The 21,145-nt window shown below is 45.6% G+C and overlaps 1 protein-coding gene, 1 long non-coding RNA gene and 1 other non-coding gene across 4 annotated transcripts in view; 2 read left to right on the top strand and 1 right to left on the bottom strand.

The window, feature by feature from the left end:
* LOC138973722 (uncharacterized) overlaps positions 1-21,145 on the bottom strand; it is a 38,836-nt gene that overhangs the window by 11,343 nt on the left and 6,348 nt on the right. The window lies entirely within an intron of this gene.
* Positions 76-21,145, top strand: part of LOC138973654 (mucosa-associated lymphoid tissue lymphoma translocation protein 1-like) — a 28,943-nt gene continuing 7,873 nt past the window's right edge. Inside the window, exons 1-15 of one of the 2 annotated variants that reach the window (XM_070346386.1) lie at positions 76-211; positions 3,185-3,407; positions 4,473-4,636; positions 5,482-5,668; positions 6,059-6,162; positions 6,915-6,986; positions 8,016-8,182; positions 8,595-8,727; positions 9,813-9,944; positions 10,972-11,127; positions 12,138-12,259; positions 12,869-13,131; positions 13,459-13,545; positions 15,021-15,142; positions 15,769-15,933. In XM_070346386.1, coding sequence (XP_070202487.1) covers positions 3,250-3,407; positions 4,473-4,636; positions 5,482-5,668; positions 6,059-6,162; positions 6,915-6,986; positions 8,016-8,182; positions 8,595-8,727; positions 9,813-9,944; positions 10,972-11,127; positions 12,138-12,259; positions 12,869-13,131; positions 13,459-13,545; positions 15,021-15,142; positions 15,769-15,933 — 2,032 coding nt within the window. In that variant the 5' untranslated portion in view covers positions 76-211; positions 3,185-3,249. Of the gene's footprint in view, positions 212-255; positions 439-3,184; positions 3,408-4,472; positions 4,637-5,481; positions 5,669-6,058; positions 6,163-6,914; positions 6,987-8,015; positions 8,183-8,594; positions 8,728-9,812; positions 9,945-10,971; positions 11,128-12,137; positions 12,260-12,868; positions 13,132-13,458; positions 13,546-15,020; positions 15,143-15,768; positions 15,934-21,145 lie in introns of those variants that run through there. The other variant, XM_070346393.1, reaches the window with a different exon arrangement.
* On the top strand, positions 17,540-17,658 carry LOC138951201 (5S ribosomal RNA). Its single transcript, XR_011451046.1, has one exon. It is a non-coding gene; the product is annotated as a 5S ribosomal RNA (ribosomal RNA).

Here is a 21,145-nt window from a genome sequence, read left to right as displayed (position 1 = left end):
AAAAGCTTACCTGAAACTGCATACAGTTCATGTAGTTGGGGAACCATTCATGCACAGTTACATCGTAGAGGGGCAAAGCAAAGCGTAGCAGACGATAGTCTGTGCTCACCAAAACCACAGCACGTCGTTCTCCGCTCTGATTGGCCAAAGAAGCACACCCTCGTCATTGCAGTCATTTCAACACAAACTTCCTGTTCGGGGTGAAGGAACAGTAAGTATTTTTGATCAGTTGTTTTCTTTCTCGTGGATGTTACGATGACATTTTAGTGCGGCCATACTTGACATAATGTAGATTATATGTATCAGTGAATGTATGTGGAAGCTGTCATCGTAGTTTTTATTCCAGCTGTTTGGTTCTGCACTCTACACACAAACACTCCTATTCCAAGCCTACATCAACTAATTCAGGATCAGGGTGCGGGTCGAAACAATGTTGTGGTAAGCAGAGCAAAAGAGAGGAACAGAAAAGAATCATACTTCAGTGAACTGGCTTGTGTGAGAAACTGTGGCAAATATAAATTCTAGACAAGTTGATGTTTTGTTTTGTTTTTCAATAAATTTGATTAACAAATGCCAAAACAGGAGTGATTTAATCCACAGGAGATATGGGGGGCAGTACTACTTGTCTCCGAAAACCCCCGAAAACATCAGAAAACCTCATCAGAAATTAAGAAAATTCGTCTTTAGATCATGTCTTGTTACATAATTGTTTGCAATCATGACTTATATTTGCAACTTTCACCGTTCATGGCTTTATTTTCGTGTTTGTGCGAGGATTTACGAAGGAGCGGAAGCACTAATCACATGACGTTGTTGCGACCCATCTCGTCATCGGCGCTTTTCCGGAAATGACCTGCGCTTTGTTGGAATTCCAACAATGGCTGCCATTGTAGGAATTCCAACTTTGCGCTACGCGATTCTAGAAATGTACCGCGAGAATTCTGCTCTTTCTTAGAGTGCGATGTAAAATGATACAAGTCATGATGGCCTATGATGATCCTTGTGTTTTAAAGTGATCAATGCTTAGTCTTGAAAAAGCAGATGCATTGTATAACGCACCAAACCAACCGAATTACAAAAAGCAAAAACACTTTTGATAACTTCGGCGGGCTGTAACAACACAGTTCAACGACCCATCCCACTCGACCAAAACGCACCAATTTTACGTAATTTGTAACGTTTCAGATCTTACATTTTACAACAACAAAAGCACAACAAGAGTGTTCCGATATTACTTTTCACTGGTAACTATCGATTGTAATAATTTTTTACTTAGTCTTAACTGATTATATGTTAAACTCACACAGTCTCTCTGGGCTGCAGAGAAAGCATTACGTCCCTTTACTGAGTAGGCTCTTGTCACTGCATGGTAATCTAGGCTCTTGAAACGTGATGTGCAAGTCTGTGCGCTATATTGATGTGATTGATTGTTGCAAAATGTTGATTCAAATTAAAGATGATTTCGGCCTGTTGTAACAAACTAACACTCTACTCTGAGGAAAAAAAATCATTGTGTTCAAAATAGATCGAGACAGCAGCAACTAGCTAGCTGCATGCGCTGAGTGTCACTGTCACTGAGAGAATTGTTACACAGTGTAACCCCCCCCCCCCCCCCCCAATTCAAGACTTCCCCTGTATAAGACCTTGCTTTTTCATATACCTTATTCATTACGTGTGAAAAGAGTATACTTTTTTGTGCCAGTCGAAGGGTTGCCATTTCTAGAACGAGGCAGCTCGTTTCCGGAAATGCGGCGCTTTGTTGGAAATCAAATGAGGTTTCGGGAAATCCCGATTATTCCAACTCTGCCCCGGTTACTTTGCGCCCAACAACGTCATCGATACTTGTGCTTTCGAGTAACAAGAGTTACCTCCCTTGCATTGAAATTGTTGCATCGATTTTGTCAAAAATCCAGCTCTCAACACAAATATAAGGGTGCATGTAGTATGAATCAGGCCATAGACCATTTATCCTGGACCGCCAACTAGCTCTCTCTCCGCTCTTTCTCTCTATTATGAGGTAGCGCCTCTCGCATTTAGGAACCTACGCTTACATGGCCTTTCATAAATCAGGGGGACGTCATATCCGGTGTCGATTGTAAACATGGACGAAGTTGCTGAGGTAAGTTCTGAAAATGCTAAAATAAACTCAGCAAAAGTGCATATATATGGAACATGTTTTTCGATGAGTTTTGTTAAGTTTAGTTTGGAGTTTTGGAAAATCCAGTTCATTGTCACCTCCCATTGTCACAAATAACTGGAGCGTGCTTTCTTTTCACTGTCTTCGAATCGCTGGCCTTTCAAACCGGACGTGACGCGCCCCTGAAAGTCGAGAGTCGTAACCTCGAAGGGTCACGTGACGAGTTGGCGGTCCAGGCTATTTGGTGTATGATCAGGCTTACTTTTCACAGGCACGTCCAATACTTCACTTTGAAGATAGATTTAGTTAGTCTAGATGGGGTTTTCAGGGGTTTTCGGGGTTTTCGGAGACAAGTAGTACTGGGCTATAATTCGGTGGCCACATTTTACGGATGTGCATTTTGATAACTAAATTTTACGTGGTACCACGAAAAGCTCCCTGTACATATTGTGGTGGTGCTTCTCCTGTTTATCTGCGACTTTAAGGAAAGTCAAGTTATGTTTTTTTGACACTGAATATAGTTTGTGCATGATGTACACAGGGTGAACTTTCGCCCTTAATTTGTTCATTATAGGGATTCGTTTCTTTCTTTATTTTAATTGAGGTCAACTGTACATGTTTTAAGATGATTTTTGGCCTTGAATTACAGGCTCAAAACATTACCTAGCACTGAATACCAAAAGTTGCTTCATTCATGGTTTGAAACAAAACTGACCTTTTGGGACATTTGAGATTAACCTGCCTGGTGACTGTGAAACAAAACCTTGCCACCTTTTCCTATTTCCGTTTCTTCAATCAGATAAAAACAACTGGCGTCTGGTTTTACATTTTTGCCATAGTATACAATGTAGCCAAATGTTAGTAGATTTAATTTTTAACAAGGCATGTGGCTCTAAAATGTTAAACAATTCACATCTACTACGTACAGCACTGAAGTGCCATTAGCCACTCAAATCAGTAACACAAAAGAATGTGTGCAAACAGTCATTGACATTGCTTCTGACTGATGATTTTGTTTCAATACATGTATAAATAATCTTTTTGCAGAGCTCCTATACCTGGCCAGCCAATCTGTGGAGCATAGTGGTGTACTGCACCAGCACACAGACAGAATGGAAACCAAACTAAAGCACCCTCCTGACACCAACATCAGAGACTTGCCAGGGTCACTCATGATAGATCTGCGTAATGTGCTGGACACACGATCAGTCAACAACACTAGTGCCTGGCGAGTATTTGCTGCCAAGTTAAATGGACGATACCACTTTAAGTAAGTTTGATTTTGGATAATCATTGAGTTACTGTTGAGGAATAACTGGTTCAGTGTATTAACTATCAGATTTGGTCACAATAGTGTAATACTTAACACATCTTGAAAGTTTGTCATTTGTTCAGTATTTGTTAGATTTCTGTCACTGTGTCTGTGTCAGAAATTGTCTGTTTGTGGGGCTGTGTTATGGTTTCCTCTGGCCAATACCTCAAATTTGATGGCTGCAGAAACAGAACACAGGGGCGGATCACATCGTTTTTAAGGAGGGGTTTTCAAATTTCTTTTAGGGACAATTCGACGATGCGAAGTTGAGGGCGCGAAGTGTACAAACCGACGCCCCTTCTGGAAAATGTTGATGAAAACAAGGAAAATGGAGCAATCTGGTGCAATGTGAGCCTAGAACCTTCCCTTAATACACCTTCCAAAAAGTAAATTTAAGTGGACAAATTTTGATCAAAATAAGGACAATTGACCGATCTGGTGCAACCTGAGCCAGCAAATTACCCAACTACTTTCCAAAATCGTCACTTAGAAGACAGGCCAGCTCCTAGGGGGGTCCGGGGGCATGCACCCCCGGACAAATTTTGATAAAAATCAAGGTACATGGTACAGCCTGGTGCAATCTGAGCCATCAAATGTTTTTTTGGTGTTTTTTTGTTTTTAAGGCAGGGGTGGGGGGGGGGGGGGGGAGGTCCGGAAACCCCCCCTGGATCCGCCCCAGGAACCACATGTGTTTCAAAGGATACTTTTTAAACCTTATTTCATAGATTATGCATCTGACTTTTGTCTCTTAGTTTTAGAGGAAGCCTGTGACTTTAGTTACTGAATCAGTTTTTCCTGCACCTGATGCCCTTAAATTGATGTTGATGAACTTTCTTCTCCAAGGACTCCAAGAAAGAAGTGTTTAAACTATACAACGCAACAGATGTTCTAATGGTGCTTGTCAACCTTTTCCACTGAGGGAAATGCACAAGATACAAGCGCAAATTTTACAGTGCTAAGTGCGAAACATGTATAAAACACCACTTTCTTGTGACTGTAATCTTGTGATGCTGGTGATGGCAGAGGCCAGGATGTGGAGCGTCTGGCGCTGCAGATTCACAAGGGCGGCAGTCCGGCCCAACAGATGCTGCTGGAGCTAGGGGCCAAAGGCATGGACGCTGGTGAGCTGGTTGATCTGCTTCATGAGCTCAAGTTTGAGGATGTGCTTACCAAGCTGGTGAATTATGGTGAGTTGATGTGTGGCTTTGTGATACAGTGGTACCTGCAATGTCAGGCCCCGTCCCATGAGAGGCCCCCTCCCATGAGAGGCCCCCTCCCATGAGAGGCCCCCTCCCATGAGAGGCCCCGTCCCATGAGAGGCCCCCTCCCATGAGAGGCCCCATCCCATGAGAGGCCCCGTCCCATGAGAGGCCCCGTCCCATGAGAGGCCCCCTCCCATGAGAGGCCCTGTCCCATGAGAGGCCCCGTCCCATGAGAGGCCCCCTCCCATGAGAGGCCCCCTCCCATGAGAGGCCCCCTCCCATGAAATAATACCTGCTTGTGTCCTTTTCTTTGTAATCTACACAGTATACCTGATGGGTAGGGACATTTTTGGCTAGTGTTCTCTCATCAAAGATACGTACCCTTGTACAGTGAAACACCTTAAGAACTTTGATTTAAGACTTCCTCAACCCCCCTCCCCTCCCCCCCCCCCCCCTTTTTATTTTTAGAAGACCACCCTTTCTTTCGCTTTTAGGGTATAATGTTCTCAGATTGTTAAATGATCTTCAAAGTTAGAGCTGGTTGGTCTGCAGAGCCACTGACACCAAGGGATTATTGATACACTGTAGCCTGAGTTATAACTGGACAATTAGCTAGAAATGTAACTGTGTGTGGTTGAGTATTTCTTTCGAATACATCACCTCAATTTAACTAATACGAGTTACCTTACTTACGAGTGCTAGACTGAGAAGCAAGTCTGTGACTGACTCAAATGTGCATTTTCTGTTTTGATGGTGGTGCTGCAGATATTTTGTCCCCCTATTCATCATCATTATCAAGAGTCAATCCTTGTATTTTGTTATTTCTCCAGATGAAGTGAAGATCATCTTACAGCCAGAGCACTTTATAAAAGTGAAGGAAGGGGAAGTGCTTTTGGTGCAGACAGAAGCGACAGGCTTTCCTTACCCACGCTACCTATGGTATCGCTATGACCCCAAGACAGAGGAATCTGTTGCCACCAGCATCACACAAGCTGCACTCAAAATAAGCCCTACCAGGTATTTTGTTTGGCTGTTGAAGGCAGAGAAGCATATTGCATGTATGTCGGGCACTGTGTGTCATGGAATGGCAAGGGCGAGGAAGAATTAGTCAAAACTTGACTAAATGTAAAGAGAGAGAGAGAGAGAGAGAGTGTGTGTGGGTGCGTGAGTGAGTGTGTGTGTGTGTGTGTGTGTGTGTGTGTGTGTGTGTGTGTGTTTGGGTCTGTGTTTGTGTGTCTATCTGTGCATATGTGCATGACTGTATTGGTGTTGGTGTCTGTGTTTTTTGTTCACAGTGTCAGGGTGGAATTTTATTACAACTCAAATTAGAGTTATGTCTGTGATTTTATGTAATTGGTTCATTTTAAACATGTACAAGTGTTGTTATGGTACATGTTTGTGTTCCAGACCAGAACATGGTGGTGACTACTGCTGCTTGGTGTATAATTCGAAGGAGGCTGGTGTGTTCAGTGACTGGTGTTCCATAACAGTGCAGCCCTTACCACAAAGAGGTGAGTTCACTGGTTTAACTAGAAAGCAGAACAGATGCAGAGTTATTTGAGGGTAATTTGATAAAGAGCAAAATGAGATCATCAGTGCATTTTTCTTTAATTTATACAGACTGTGGTACAGTTGCAACCACTGAACAGCAGCCTCTTATTCACTTGATTTAGAGAAGTTACCAATCACACAAATGTTGATACAGAAGCAGCTTTTCAATTTTGGACAAAGTTGTCTTCAGACACAACTTTCCATTGTTCAGGGTTTCCAATCAGCAGTGGCGACTGTAGCAGTGTCACCTGAAAATTAAATTTACTATCTTTTCTTTTTCTTGTAGCACATTGTCATGCTTGTTTGAACTTGCAATATTTGTTTTTTTGTTTGTTTGCTTAACGCCCAGCCGACCACGAAGGCCCATATCAGGGCGGTGCTGCTTTGACATATAGCGTGCGCCACACACAAGACAGAAGTCGCAGCACAGGCTTCATGTCTCACCCAGTCACATTATTCTGACACCGGACCAACCAGTCCTAGCACTAACCCCATAATGCCAGACACCAGGCGGAGCAGCCACTAGATTGCCAATTTTAAAGTCTTAGGTATGTCCCTGCCGGGGTTTGAACCTACGACCTCCCGATCACGGGGCGGACGCCTTACCACTAGGCCAACCGTGCCGGTGAACTTGCAATATCATAAGTAGAAGAAAAAGAATGAAACTTAACAAGCACCTACATTTTTTATGAATCCTTTGCATATTTTTCAGAGAACGCCTCTAATTCCCACCAAGGTTCCAGTCAAGACATTCCTCCGATGATGCAGATTCCTGATAAGTCAGGTATGTACATAAGATATCTAGCATCTGAATGCGTGGTTTATTATCACGTGACGTTGTGACATTTATTATTATGAAGAAGAAATATAGCATCTGCTTCTGTATGTTATTATCACATGACATCAGGATATTCATCTCTTCTTTGGTCTGAAATTCCGGAAAGCTGGAACTGACCCTCTCTTTGACCCCCTTCAGTTTGCCTACGGTACCAACAGATCTGTTGATGATGCTGTGCCCTTGGGTCTGCACTTTGTCCTTCAACATCTTCGTTTTCTTTTTGTTGAATTAAGCTCTGCATTTAACACAATAGTACCACATAAACTGTTTCAAAAACTCAGAAAGTTACAAGTGCATGCCTGTTCAGATGTGCAATTGGGTACTGGACTTTCTCCTGTGTAGAACTCAAGTTGTTAAAGTCAATGAATTTCTCCTCTCCCCTGTACTCTCCCCTCTAATAACAGTGTCTTTTTGTGATTTTGTGCTCATCCTTCAATTCTCTGATGATGAAACTACCGAAAGCCTTATGATTTATGTAAAGAGACATATATATATATATGTACCGGTACATAACTTTCTAAAGCCTTGAAGCTTGTTACTCGCATCGCATTGCAAGGCTATCCCTATGACCACAACAGACTGTGTCCGGATGTTCAAACACTTGTTGTTATGAAAAGAAAACATTTTAAAGGTAAGGGATGGCAATGGTTCACATTACCTAGGTTTGTTTGTTTTTTCTTGTAAAGCACTTGCAGCGGTCATTGCCTTTGGATGGAAAGGGTAGTGCATTAGTACAGTGCTCCCTGAACTAAAAAATTAGTTGTCGGTAACATTGTTTTTCATAGTTCATATGTAAAATGCAGAGAGCATAGTTTACTGTGGTTCGCGCTATATAAGCTGTCATTATTATTATTTATTATTATTAATTTTTGGTGGTTTTTGTATTTGGAGAAAAAGTACCGTCCTCTTTACTTTATTTCTTGTGACAACAGTTACTTTCTTAACAGCACAGCTATTTTGTTCCACTGTGTCTAGATGCTGTGTATACACTGCCAGTGATTGTGCGACAGCCATGGACAGTGAATGTTCAGCTTGGGGGCTCCTTCTACCTGCTGTGTGAAGCTCGCGGTCACCTGCCACTTACATATCAGTGGTTCTATAACTCACAACCCATTTATTCATCACAGACAGGATATTTGAAGGTAATTTTCTCTTTATCTATTTATTTATGTATTATTTGTCTTTTTTGTGTGCTGCCTCCATCTCTTTTTGTGTATATTGCTTCCTTGGTTTAGAATGCCTATGTGTTCCCTTCTGTGTTCTTTCTAAATTCTGAATTTATACACAAAGAAGTGTGTAAATGCACAATGGTAGCTGCTTACGTCTGCTGAATGCTTAGAAGACTTTTCGTGTGTGTGTGTGTGTGTGTGTGTGTGTGTGTCTGTCTGTCTGTCTGTCTGTCTGTCTGTCTGTCTGTCTGTCTGTGTCTAATGAAATACTCTTTTTTCTCTGTTCGTGTGTGTAAGTTGTCTGTTCGTTTGTGTGTTTGTCTGTCTGTCCGTTCAGGAAGTGAGTTATAAGAAATGATGAAGACTGTGAACTGTTTGGTGTCAGGTGGACAAGGCCAAGTTGTCTGATGACGGAGTGTACCAGTGTGAAGTGCGCAACGAGTTTGGCTGCGTCAAGAGCGACTGTGTCAGGGTCAGCATTGCCGGCAACGAATGGGGCGACTTTGCACCTGCACCCTGTGAGTCACATGTCTTGCGCATACACCTGGGGGGTACAGTGGAATCCTTTTTGAACCCCATGATTCAGGACTTCTCCCCTGCCTTCTGTAATAATTTACACAGGGTTCACCCACGAGAAGTCCTTGACTAATATGGCCTTCCCTCCCAAACGGCCATTATCTACTGGGACGCCAAGCTAAGAACTGGCGACCATATTCTACCAAGGTTACTTACTTGATAAGGATCCCATGCGGGCGATACGTCTCTGTCTCTGGTTTGGTTTATGTCAACTGCGATTCGTAAGTTGAGAATCTGCACGTCATTTCCATTGCGTCATTCATTCTCTATGTTATCTACGTCCACTGTCTTGGTATACGGAACCCTTTTGATAGTCACGGTTTCTCTTACATTCCTCCATGTTTTATCAAAGACCCCTTTTAATTACAAATTATTATATTCCAACCCAACTTTTACAGTTCCTCTTGCACTTCTAAGATTTTCAGTTAAAACCTTTGGTTAATTCACATTCACATTCTTTTATGACCTTGTTTTATCGAATATTTGGCGCAGGCCAAAGGCGGGAGGTCTTATGAGGGGAGGCTACCAGAGTACTATAAAATTGATTGGGGTCACTGTGAAAGTTTATGTTAGAGTAGCAGTCTTATAGTAAGGAAAAAAAGTGTTGAAAGGAAACGTAGCATGTCTTGTACAAGCCACTTAAAACATTTTCAGTTTATGTTTATAAGTTCATTTTTTAAGGAGCGCTGTTAATGCACACACACAAAAAGCCATCTCAGCAAAGAAAAGAATTATAGCATGTGTATGACGGAAGGTAGTTGACATAATATGTTTTCCCCCCCAGGATGTTTCTCTAAATTTCTTTCCCTAAACATTTACCAATGGTACATGCCATGAGCATCCACATATATGTATTTACAGCTATGAGGTGTACGTACATGAAGTATGAACACATTTTATGCTGTAAAGTACATACATGTACTATGACCCATAAGTTCAGGCAAAAAGACTAAGGCAAAAACAAAAATTGCTGAACCAGAATTGTTTTCTTTAAACTCATGCTAAGCTGACGTTTTCACCTCCCCAGTGATCCCAGAAATCCAGGAGCATCCGAAGTCTTGCCAAGTACAGCTGGGAGGTCACGCCATTTTTCGCTGTATGGCTCACGGGATGGGCCCCCTCAGGTACCAGTGGTTCAAGAACCAAGACTCTATACCAGGTCAGTAGGAGTCGCAATCTCTTTTGTCTCTCCGTCTCTCTTTGTCACAACAGGGTGAAGGTGGGTGAAATGCCAACTGTCTTCATTCAGGTTAGCACCAAAGTATGCTGTGAGCATTTCGAAACAAGTGTATCAAATAAAATCTTGAGCGCAGTTTGCAATTAATAATACAATAATAATAATAATACGAGAATTTATAACGCGCACATATCTCACCACAAGACAACTCAAGGCGCACTCATACACATTCTTTCGCATTAACAACTCATGCACACTCATATACACTTACGCATAAATTACATGAAGATGACAAGGCAACAACACAAACAGAGACACGGCACTCAAAAATAAGCATGAAAAACAAAAGAAAATTTTAAATGATTATGTACATGGCTATTTACAACTGCTCTAATTTAGGCTTGCGGGTGAGGTCGGGGGGGGGGGGGGGGGGGGGTGTGTAGCGGGGCACTGTAGTCTGAGGATTATTTAGGGAAAAGAAAAGTCTTGAGGCCAGATTTAAATGCTTCTAAAGACTGTTGTTCACGGAGGGGGAGAGGTAGTTGTAACCAGGTCATGAGAAAGTCAGCCAGGAGTTTGCTTGGGCCATATGATATTGGCTTTTGTTTGAGTGCTTGGGGTAATTGTTTGATTAAAATGTTGTTGAAAGGGAAAGGTCAGCAACTTTCTTTCCTCTGCTAAACACTTTGCTTGTTACTGGATGAACTGCCTTTCGGAAAAAAAAAGTCTCCTTTTTAATATTATTTACTCTACAATGAGGGAGAAAGGTGCAGACTTTCATTTGTTGTTTTGTTGTTGTTGTTGCAATACATGTTGAACTAGTCAAGTAGCTAGCACTAGAACTTGGAGAAGGGTGTATAAAACAACAAATGAACATTTTGGAGAAATGGAGATTTTTATGCAGACAAAGCGTTTCAGGCTAAAACTTTTCACCATGAACTTAATCCAGTTGTGTGCACATAACCAAGAAAAAGACACCCAACATTTATGTTATTGTTCCGTTCTACAGGTGCCACAGAGAGTGAGTACCGTGTGTACAACATCAACAACCGGAGCATGCAGGGCGTGTACATGTGTCTGGTGTCCAACGATCACAACGGACAGGTGCTGAGCAAAGGGGCAGTGTTGCAAATAGGGGAGATAGTCAACACCTACAACCACTTTGGTAGGTGCACACGTTGACCGCTTTGGATAACATCCGTACATTGGTAAACTCTTCCCTCACAGAAACGTGAATGTGCAACTAAAACATGTCTGAAATAGGTTATAAGATTAGGATGGTACAGTGGAACCCTTCTTTTAAAACCCTCCAATTTTCATAACATCAGTATATTGGTAAACTCTTCCCTCACAGAAACGTGAATGCAGTGCAACTAAAACATGTATGAAATAGGTTATAAGATCTTCTTCTGCGTTCGTGGGCTGAAACTCCCACGTGCACTCGTGGAATTTTACGTGTATGACCGTTTTTACCCCGCCATTTAGGCAGCCATACGCCGCTTTCGGAGGAAGCATGCTGGGTATGTTCGTGTTTCTATAACCCACCGAACTCTGACATGGATTACAGGATCTTTTTCATGCGCACTTGGTCTTGTGCTTGCGTGTACACACGGGGGTGTTTGGACACCGAGGAAAGTCTGCACACAAAGTTGACTCTGAGAAATAAATCTCTCGCCGAACGTGCGGACGAACTCACGCTGACAGCGGCCAACTGGATACAAATCCAGCGCGCTACCGACTGAGCTACATCCCCGCCCCATGGTTATAAGATTAGGATGGTACAGTGGAACCCTTCTTTGAAGACCCTCCAATTTAAGACGTCTCCCCTTGCTTTTTCAGATTTTCCGTTCATAACCTCTGCAAATTTATTTCTATTTTCAGACTCCCTCCTTTTTCAGACATGATTTGCTCAGATTTTTGGAGGTCGTAAAAAAGGGTTTTGACGTATGGCAATGAAACCACTTTTTTTCATGATCATCCATGCTGTTAGTTTGCTTAGTGCTTCGCCTTTTTTGTGGTCCTTCTGCATGTGGGGGCTAGAACTCCCACATTGACTCAAACATCTTACGATTGGACTTTTATGTTTGTGACCAACTTCCACTTGGCCGTTGTGGCAGCTTTTCTCCGTTTTTAAGGTTACTTTTCTTATTTTAACTACTTTTCCTTTTCTGGCAGCAACCGACAAGCTGGCTCTCCTGATCGGTAACTATGACTACCGAAGCCAGCAGTCCCTGAAAGCACCACAGACAGACATCCAGAATCTCTCCCTCATCTTTCAGCGCGTCTTGGGTTTTAAAGTGAGTGTGTGTTAACAGGTACAGGAAAATGCTTTTGACTCATCATGCCTCGATCTCTCTCTCTGTATCTGACTAACCTCTGCTTGCTTTTCTTTTTCCTATTTTAGGGGGAGTGATTCTTTTTTTGCTTTACTGTCCTAGCTCCTCTTTGTATTCTGGTATTCTCTCTTTCTTTACATGTCTTACATCCTCTTTGTTTTTTGGATTGTGTTAATTACTTGTCTCTTTGTTTTCCACAGTGTGTTACTTAATGTCTCGATCTTTGTTTTGCAGATTGTGTTACTTGTCTCGATCTCTGTTTTGCCGATTGTGTTATACTTGTCTCTTTGTTTTGCAGATTGTGCTACTTTATTGTCTCAATCTTTGTTTTGCCGATTGTTTTATACTTGTCTCTTTGTTTTGCAGATTGTGCTACTTTATTGTCTCAATCTTTGTTTTGCCGATTGTTTTATACTTGTCTCTTTGTTTTGCAGATTGTGCTACTTTATTGTCTCAATCTTTGTTTTGCCGATTGTTTTATACTTGTCTCTTTGTTTTGCAGATTGTGCTACTTTATTGTCTCAATCTTTGTTTTGCAGATTGTTTCATACTTGTCTCTTTGTTTTTCAGGTTGTGTCTCTTCTCAACCTGACCCTGACAGAAATGATGTCAGCAGTGGAAGAGTTTTGTGAGCTTATTGACTCTGGCGTCTACTGTGTGTTTTACTTCTGCGGTCACGGCTTTGAGGAGAACAATCACAGCTACATTCTGCCAAATGACGTTCCCACAGACTACAAGACAGAGGAGTGTTTGTCAGCAGAGTATGTTCTTAATCAGATGCAGAAGCGGCGACCAAAAGTCTGCTGTATGATCTTGGATATCTGCAGAAAACCGTGAGTTTACAAGAGTTACATTTAATGTGTAAAATATCTGGCCAGTCTGTAGACAAGTAATTGATTACAGGAGTTTACTGTGATGCTAAGAATCATACACGTCTGAACAGTCTGTAGAAGAATAAATTACACAAGGTTATCATGATGCTAAGAATTGTGGTTAATGTGCATAACATCTGACCAGTTTTTGGACAAGTAATTATGTCAAATTTTATACTGTATAACATACACTTGCAGAGTATGATGTGCTGTTGCTGAAATACTTACCTTTAAGTGCAAGAGACTGTCTTTTGGGTTGCGTAAATTAAGTGTTGTTTTCTGTGGCAGACCTGAGAACCCCAACCTGTATCAGAGATCAGCGATCTTGGAACGTACCCCTGTGGAGGATGGGAACACAGTTGTCTGCTATGCTACGTAAGTTGTCTCGTTCTCATGTTTTTTCATGTAATCTTAGAGGCTGTGTACTTGTTTGTGTGTGGTGCAGAGTAGGATATGAGGCTGAATTTACAAGGGAGGGAGGGAAAGAGAGAAAAGAAACAAGTCGCGTAAGGCGAAAATACAATATTTAGTCAAGTAGCTGCCATTTTTCAGCAAGACCGTATACTCGTAGCATCGTCAGTCCACCGCTCATGGCAAAGGCAGTAAAATTGACAAGAAGAGCGGGGTAGCAGTTGCGCTAAGAAGGATAGCACGCGTTTCTGTACCTCTCTTTGTTTTAACTTTCTGAGCGTGTTTTTAATCCAAACATATCATATCTATATGTTTTTGGAATCAGGAACCGACAAGGAATAAGATGAAAGTGTTTTTAAATTGATTTGGACAATTTAATTTTGATAATAATTTTTATATATTTAATTTTCAGAGCTTGTTTTTAATCCGAATATAACATATTTATATGTTTTTGGAATCAGCAAATGATGGAGAATAAGACAAACGTAAATTTGGATCGTTTTATAAATTTTTATTTTTTTTTACAATTTTCAGATTTTTAATGACCAAAGTCATTAATTAATTTTTAAGCCACCAAGCTGAAATGCAATACCGAACCCCGGGCTTCGTCGAAGATTACTTGACCAAAATTTCAACCAATTTGGTTGAAAAATGAGGGCGTGACAGTGCCGCCTCAACTTTCACGAAAAGCCGGATATGACGTCATCAAAGACATTTATCCAAAAAATGAAAAAAACGTATGGGGATTTCATACCCAGGAACTCTCATGTCAAATTTCATAAAGATCGGTCCAGTAGTTTAGTCTGAATCGCTCTACACACACACACAGACACACACACACACACACACACACACACACACACATACACCACGACCCTCGTCTCGATTCCCCCCTCTACGTTAAATTATTTAGTCAAAACTTGACTAAATATAAAAAGTGCAGAGAGCCATCCATGAGTGTTCAGTATCACTGAAGTGTTAACTGATCTAGTATTTCAGTTTACAGAGAATTAAAGCATGAAATAAAGGGATATTAAACATAAATTGGAGAAAGGTGTTATGGGGAAAATACAAGTGGCTGTGAGTAGCCACTTACTGGTCGACGGTAGGACGAGCTATCTAACTGATTAAACTAAAAAGAATGACAGTTCTGTGACTTGGCAGAATGTCAATAATACAAAGATTTCCAATTTTGCGACTGTCAAGTGCGGCCCTGAATATGATTCAGAAAGGGAGGCAAAGATTGCAAATTAAAGGTTGTATTTCAAAAGGAAAATTGAGTGAAAATAAACATGGTTCATAGATCTATAGCTGCAGAATGGCTGTATTATCTGTGTACAACTTTGTCCTGTGATAAATGGACACATGAGCAACCTTTGCCCTTCTTCATGACTGTGCCAATGACCAGTACCGTATATACATGTATTCTATTCTTACAGGAGTTGTGGTCTGGCAGCGTTCGAGTTCCGACCCCAGAGCAAAGGTATCTTGGTGACTCACCTGGAGAAACTCCTGCCAGAGCCAATCAGCATTGAGGAAGTGTTCCGCAAAGTGAAAGAAGGTGAGTTGCTTCTATTGTTAATTTGAAGGGAGAAAAAACAGTGGCCCCTGCTTTAAGACTTCACTGCTGCAAAGACATTACTGCCTGAAGATTCCTTGCTGAAGTTGTAACGAGTCTGCTGTCTCTTGCTGAATGCGAAGTTGACTGTTTTGAAGTTTCTCTGAAGTATGGTCAACTATACCCAGAAGGTTCTGCAGAAAGAGAAAGATCAGGACACCAATATTTTCAATGCATTAATGTATAAACTACAGTGTTTATGTTCTGCAGCTCTTTTTCATTCTCGTGTGAAGCTTTCACCAAGACTGTTAATGCTTCATGAAGTGCTGAATGAAAACACTGGTGACACTGGGGGAAGACATCATCAGTACAGTGAAAAACCCCTTTTAAGATCCACACAAATCTGAAAAAAGCAGGTCTTAATAAATGAGGGAGTCTTAAACAGGTAAATTTACAGGGGTTTTGAACAGAAAAAAATCAAGGTCTTAAAAAGGGCGAAGTCTTAAATTGGGGGATCTTGAGAGGGCCGGTTCCCCTGTAGAAACATCAAACAAACTGAATGACGCATTCAAAGCTGATATCTTAGGCTGAGGATCTTAAATATGATGCATTTTATCATTTACTTTCAGCGGTCGGCAACGACCAGCGAGTGAACCGTGACGCTCGTACCCGTCAGATCCCAGAGGTTCGCTCCAACCTGATTGAAGTCCACCGGTCATTCACTGACCCCATCGAGACCAGCGGACACACTCGCGCCTGCAACATGCGGCAGCTGGCCTGGGAGAATGCTCATGGTAGGTATTTGTATGATTTCTCCCCCCGAAAGCTGCGTATGGCTCCCTAAATGGCAGGGTAAAAACGGTCATACACGTAAAAAATAAAACAAAATCATGTAAAGAAACACCAATTTACATGGGAGTTTCAGCCCATGAACGCAGAAGAAGAAGAAAGATTTCTGATATGCCGTTAAGGTAATGTGATGGTGGTTGACTTCGTAAGAGGGTGCGTTGTGAGTGAAGAAGGATTCTGAAGTGCAGGTTTACATTTCCAAGAAGTACCTGTCACAGGCACACACCTTTTTTGTGTGTAAAGGAAACACTTCCATGGAACTTAAAGATTAAGGGGCTTCATATCTCACCATTGGAGAGTTTCTTCTCCTCAGAAAGTCAATCCAGTACAGATTAGCCTGTATGATGTGGGATGTAGAAAATGGGGGCAATACGTAGCTCCTCTTTGAACAACAGCTGTTATTGCTGCAAGTTATTCCCCCTGCAACACATGCTCTCACAAGACTGGGTAGTGAGACCCCATTGCTGAATGCTATCCCGTGGGATAGCTACAAGTTTCTTGCGGAAATTCCCTAAGAACAATAATAAGTTTATGGAAAAAGTTACATAAAATAAAAACATAGTCAATATAACACTTACCTCGACAGTACTATTCTTGCACATTATCTATTATAGGCCGAAAAAATTGGACAAAACGCTGAGTGGGTACAATTATCTCCCATAACCATGCGCCACCGTGGATCCCAAGCACTGTCCGAGTGCTTCCCCCTTACAGGATGTAGGTGGCGCGTCCTCTTTCTTTTTTCGCGCGTGTCAGACCGGCTGTGTTTCTGCTACGCTCCCGGATTATTTTGGACTAAGAGGCTCCTTTTCTGTGTGGACTATCACCTGTTGGATTATTGTGTGTTATTCCACTTCTGGCTTGAGGCTACGTTGTGTTTCCTTCAACTTGTGCCTCCGTTTTTGTGTGGCGGACTCGGCGTGCCTCCCGTCCTACTTCGTGGTGACCGGTCGTCTGCTTCTCGTTTCGCCGCATTCACTTGAGTATTGACCTAAATTTTCTTTGAATTTTGTTAATTCTCGGTCTTTAAGGGTATGTACAGGGCGAGGTAGGATGTCTCGTCCTGTTTTGGGCTCTGGTTCTACGGAACCAGAGTCTGCCGGGGGCAACCCTTCTCCGGGCGCCCAGCGTCATGTTTTACGCACGGAGAAGGGGATCTTTCGGCGCTCCGACTCTCCCTCCCCAAACGCTTTGCGTTTGCGGCGAGGGAGGGCGGAGAAAGCCTGTTTGAGCAAGCTCAATGCGAGCTTGCTCAAACAGGCTGGGCTTGAGCCTGGGACTTCGGGCGGGGCTGCGCCGTCGAAGGTTCGGGGAAGTTCGAGGGGAAAGAAAAAGCTTCTTTCTCCTTCTCCTTCAGTGGAACAGGCTTCCCCCCCTTCGACGCCGTTGTCCGGCCCTCAGTCTCAGGCTTCAGCTCCTCCCGGTTTCAAGCCTGGGGGGAAGGTTTCCTTCTCCCCCCTGGCTCGAATCCGGGGGCAGGTCGATTCCCAACCCTCTTTGGGGGTTGGTGAATCCGATCTAGGGGCTACTGGAGAGACTCAGGTTTTGACAGCCAACGGCCATACCACGTTGAAAACACCGGTTCTCGTCCGACCACCGAAGTTAAGCAACGTCGGGCCCGGTTAGTACTTGGATGGGTGACCGCCTGGGAACACCGGGTGCAGTTGGCATTAAAATCTTTCTTTTTCCGGTGCCTCTCCTGTGCCCTCCTCGGTTTCCACCGCTGTGGAAGCCAGGAGGGACACGGGTCCTCCTCTGAACTCCCTCGCTGGGTCATCTGCTGCTGTTTTGACAGTAGTTTCGGCCTCCTGGGGGGGGAGATCGGAGGAGATGACGGGGTCTCTGAATTCCCTCCCCGCTGGGGTTGGGATACGAATTGACCCCGTTCAGGGCGGTCCTGTGGGGGCAGGGGTTTCAGGCTTCGTGCCTACGACCACTGCTACTACGGTTCCCTCTGACGTCCGTGTGACTGGTGGCTGTCCCTCTTGAAACGCTCCGGCCGACTAGTTACTGGACGTGGAGGTGTTCGACAGAACGTGGTACTTCTGTCGAATGGTCAGGGCGACGGGAACATTGTTTCTGTTGCTCAGACCGACACCTCCGACCGGACCGTCTTGACCCCACGCCATTCCTTAGCGTCTGGTGTTCGGGTGACGGATGGTCCGGACCAAGGGTCCGGAACGTTCCAGGCTTACGGGTCGGGATCGAACCGGACCCACGGGTCCCGACTGGACTTGACCTCCGGGTTTGGTCCGGACGGGACCCATGGTACGGGACCGTACCGGACCTTAGGGTCCGGTGCGGGACAGTACCTCTGGCCCTTGCCGGACCCCCCGGACCTACGGGTCCGGATGGTACGGTACGGGACCAGTGTTTCGGTCGGGACCGGACCACCCGACCACCTCTGTTGGTCTGGGTGGTCTGGCACCGAACCGGAACACACCGGACCTACGGGTCCGGAGGGTACGGTACCGGACCAGTGGTCCGGTCGGGACCGGACCACTCGACCACCTCTGTTGGTCCGGGTGGTCTGGCACCGAACCGGACCATGCCGGACCTACGGGTCCGGATGGTACGGTATGTCCACGTCCGGACCGAGCCACCCGAACACTTCTGTGGGTACGGATGGTTCGGTACCGAACGGGACCTCCGGATGGTGCGGGACCGGACCGAATCTACGGGTTCGGATGGTCCGGTACCGGACCACCCGACCACCTCTGTTGGTCCGGATGGTCTGTCACCGAACCGGACCATACCGGACCACCGGACCTACGGGTCCGGATGGTACGGTAGGTCCACGTCCGGACCGAACACTTCAGTGGGTACGGATGGTTCGGTGCCGTACGGGACCTCCGGATGGTATGGGACAGGACCGGAACACCGGACCACCCTACCGGATCGGTCCGGACCACCCGACCACCTCTGTTGGTCCGGATGGTCTGGCACCGAACCGGACCTACGGGTCCGGATGGTACGGTATGTCCACGTCCGGACCGAGCCACCCGAACACTTCTGTGGGTACGGGTGGTTCGGTGCCGAGCGGGACCTCCGGATGGTGCGGGACCGGACCGGACCTACGGGTCCGGATGGTCCGGTGCTGGACCGGTGGTCCGGTCCGGACCGGACCACCCGACCACCTCTGTTGGTCCGGATGGTCTGGCACCGAACCGGACCATACCGGACTTACGGGTCCGGATGGTACGGTGTGTCCACGTCCGGACCGAGCCACCCGAACACTTCTGTGGGTACGGATGGTTCGGTACCGAACGGGACCTCCGGATGGTACGGGACCGGACCGGAACACCGGACCGGAACACCGGACCACCCTACCGGACCGGTCCGGACCACCCGACCACCTCTGTTGGTCCGGATGGTCTGGCACCGAACCGGACCTACGGGTCCGGATGGTACGGTACGTACGTCCACGCCCGGACCGAACCACCCGAACACTTCTGTGCGTACGGATGGTTCGGTGCCGAACAGGACCTCCGGATGGTACCGGACCTACGGGTCCGGACCTACGGGTCCGGATGGTCCGGTGCGGGACCACCCGACCACCTCTGTTGGTCTGGATGGTCTGGCACCGAACCGGACCACCGGACCTACGGGTCCGGATGGTACGGTATGTCCACGTCCGGACCTAACCACCCGAACACTTCTGTGGGTACGATGGTTCGGTGCTGAACGGGACCTCCGGATGGTACGGCACCGGACCGGACCACCCTACCGGACCGGATCGGCACCCCCGACCGGACCGGACCATTTCTTTTCTGATCAGACCCCATGGGTTCCTGTTCAGTCTATAAATGGCGGGGGTTCGTTGGCTGGGCTGACCCAACAGTCGCAGGGTTGTTGTTTTTCTCCCCCTTCGGCTGCTGGAGACGTTTCGTCTTTGGGGCAGGGGTCTTCGCGGCCTCTTGCTTCTGTGGGCGTTTCTTCACAGCCTGCTTCATCGCTTTCGGCTCTTCCCCCTCAAGCTCCCTACACTCCTGCTTTTGAGGAGTTGTCGGGAAGTGAAGAGGAGAGTGAGTCGGAGGACGATAGGGAGGAGGATCAGGGTCGCCCTGAGGTTAACACTGAACCTCTACCCTTGCCGGTTTCTGATGGAACTTCCGAAGCTATGCTTCGTACTTTCCAACAGTACATGACAGACATCACGCGGCGTCTTGACGTCACGGATGCCTCTCTTAAGCGTCTGTCGTCTAGTGTTGACACACAGGACGTGGACCCGGGGTCTGAGGACGAGAGGCAGGAGGCTCGTCCTCGCACAGCTAGAAGGACGTTTGAACAGTTTCAGGACGTCCTTCCCTGAGACGCCCTCTCGTCCTTTGAGTCCGCTTCGGCCCGGGCGCGGGAGGCTCACGCCGCGTCTGCCGGCGGCTCGTTTTATGAACGATCCGGCCGCCGGCAATTCGCGTTCCACCCTAGTCTAAGTGCCACGGTGGAAGCGGCAGCACATCGCCTGAGGAGTACAGATTCACGTGCAAACGCGACCTATGTTCCTCGGGAGGACGCGGGTTCAGTGCCATGCTTTCCTTCGGGAGGCGCACCTCCACTGTTTCCTCGTGTCCAATCTGTTTCGTCCCTCCCTTTTCCCTTTGACTCTCGAACTCTCCCTTTCCAGACTTCGAGTGTTTAGGGTGGGACTGACGGTGATGTGTTCGTTGGGGAGGTGCCTTCGGTCAAGAAGGTGGAACTGAGCTCTGCTTCGTTCCACAATCTTGAGGCCACCGTTTCTTCCACAGTCGAGGCCCAATCACAGGCCTTGACATGGATGAGCACGCTGTCCACACTGTTGGACCCTCCCAATCGGGCAGAGTCCGATTCCACTCGGGTCCTTGACACGGTTCGAGTGGATCGGGCTTTGCATGCCGTGCGATCGTGCGTGACGTCTGCGGCAGAATTGGCCATTGGAACACGGGTCCACTTTATTGGCCCTGTTCCGTGATCATTTTCTGCCTACTTCTATAGTGCCTCCGGATATGAGGAAGAGTCTGAGGAACACGTTTCCTCAGCCTTCTTCCCTCTTTCATCCGGACACTGTTCGTTCTGTGGTGGAGTCCACACGCCAGAGGAACACTGATTCTCTGATGGTTGGCCTCGCTGCTTCGGCGACGGCGGCGGGGAGTAAGAGAAGTGCTACAGTCACCTCCAGCT

The sequence above is a fragment of the Littorina saxatilis genome, linkage group LG1 (assembly GCF_037325665.1).
Source record: "Littorina saxatilis isolate snail1 linkage group LG1, US_GU_Lsax_2.0, whole genome shotgun sequence".
Classification (NCBI taxonomy): domain Eukaryota; kingdom Metazoa; phylum Mollusca; class Gastropoda; order Littorinimorpha; family Littorinidae; genus Littorina; species Littorina saxatilis.
The sequence above is the reverse complement of the archived record's forward strand: the minus strand, read 5'-3'. Positions and strand labels throughout refer to the sequence as shown.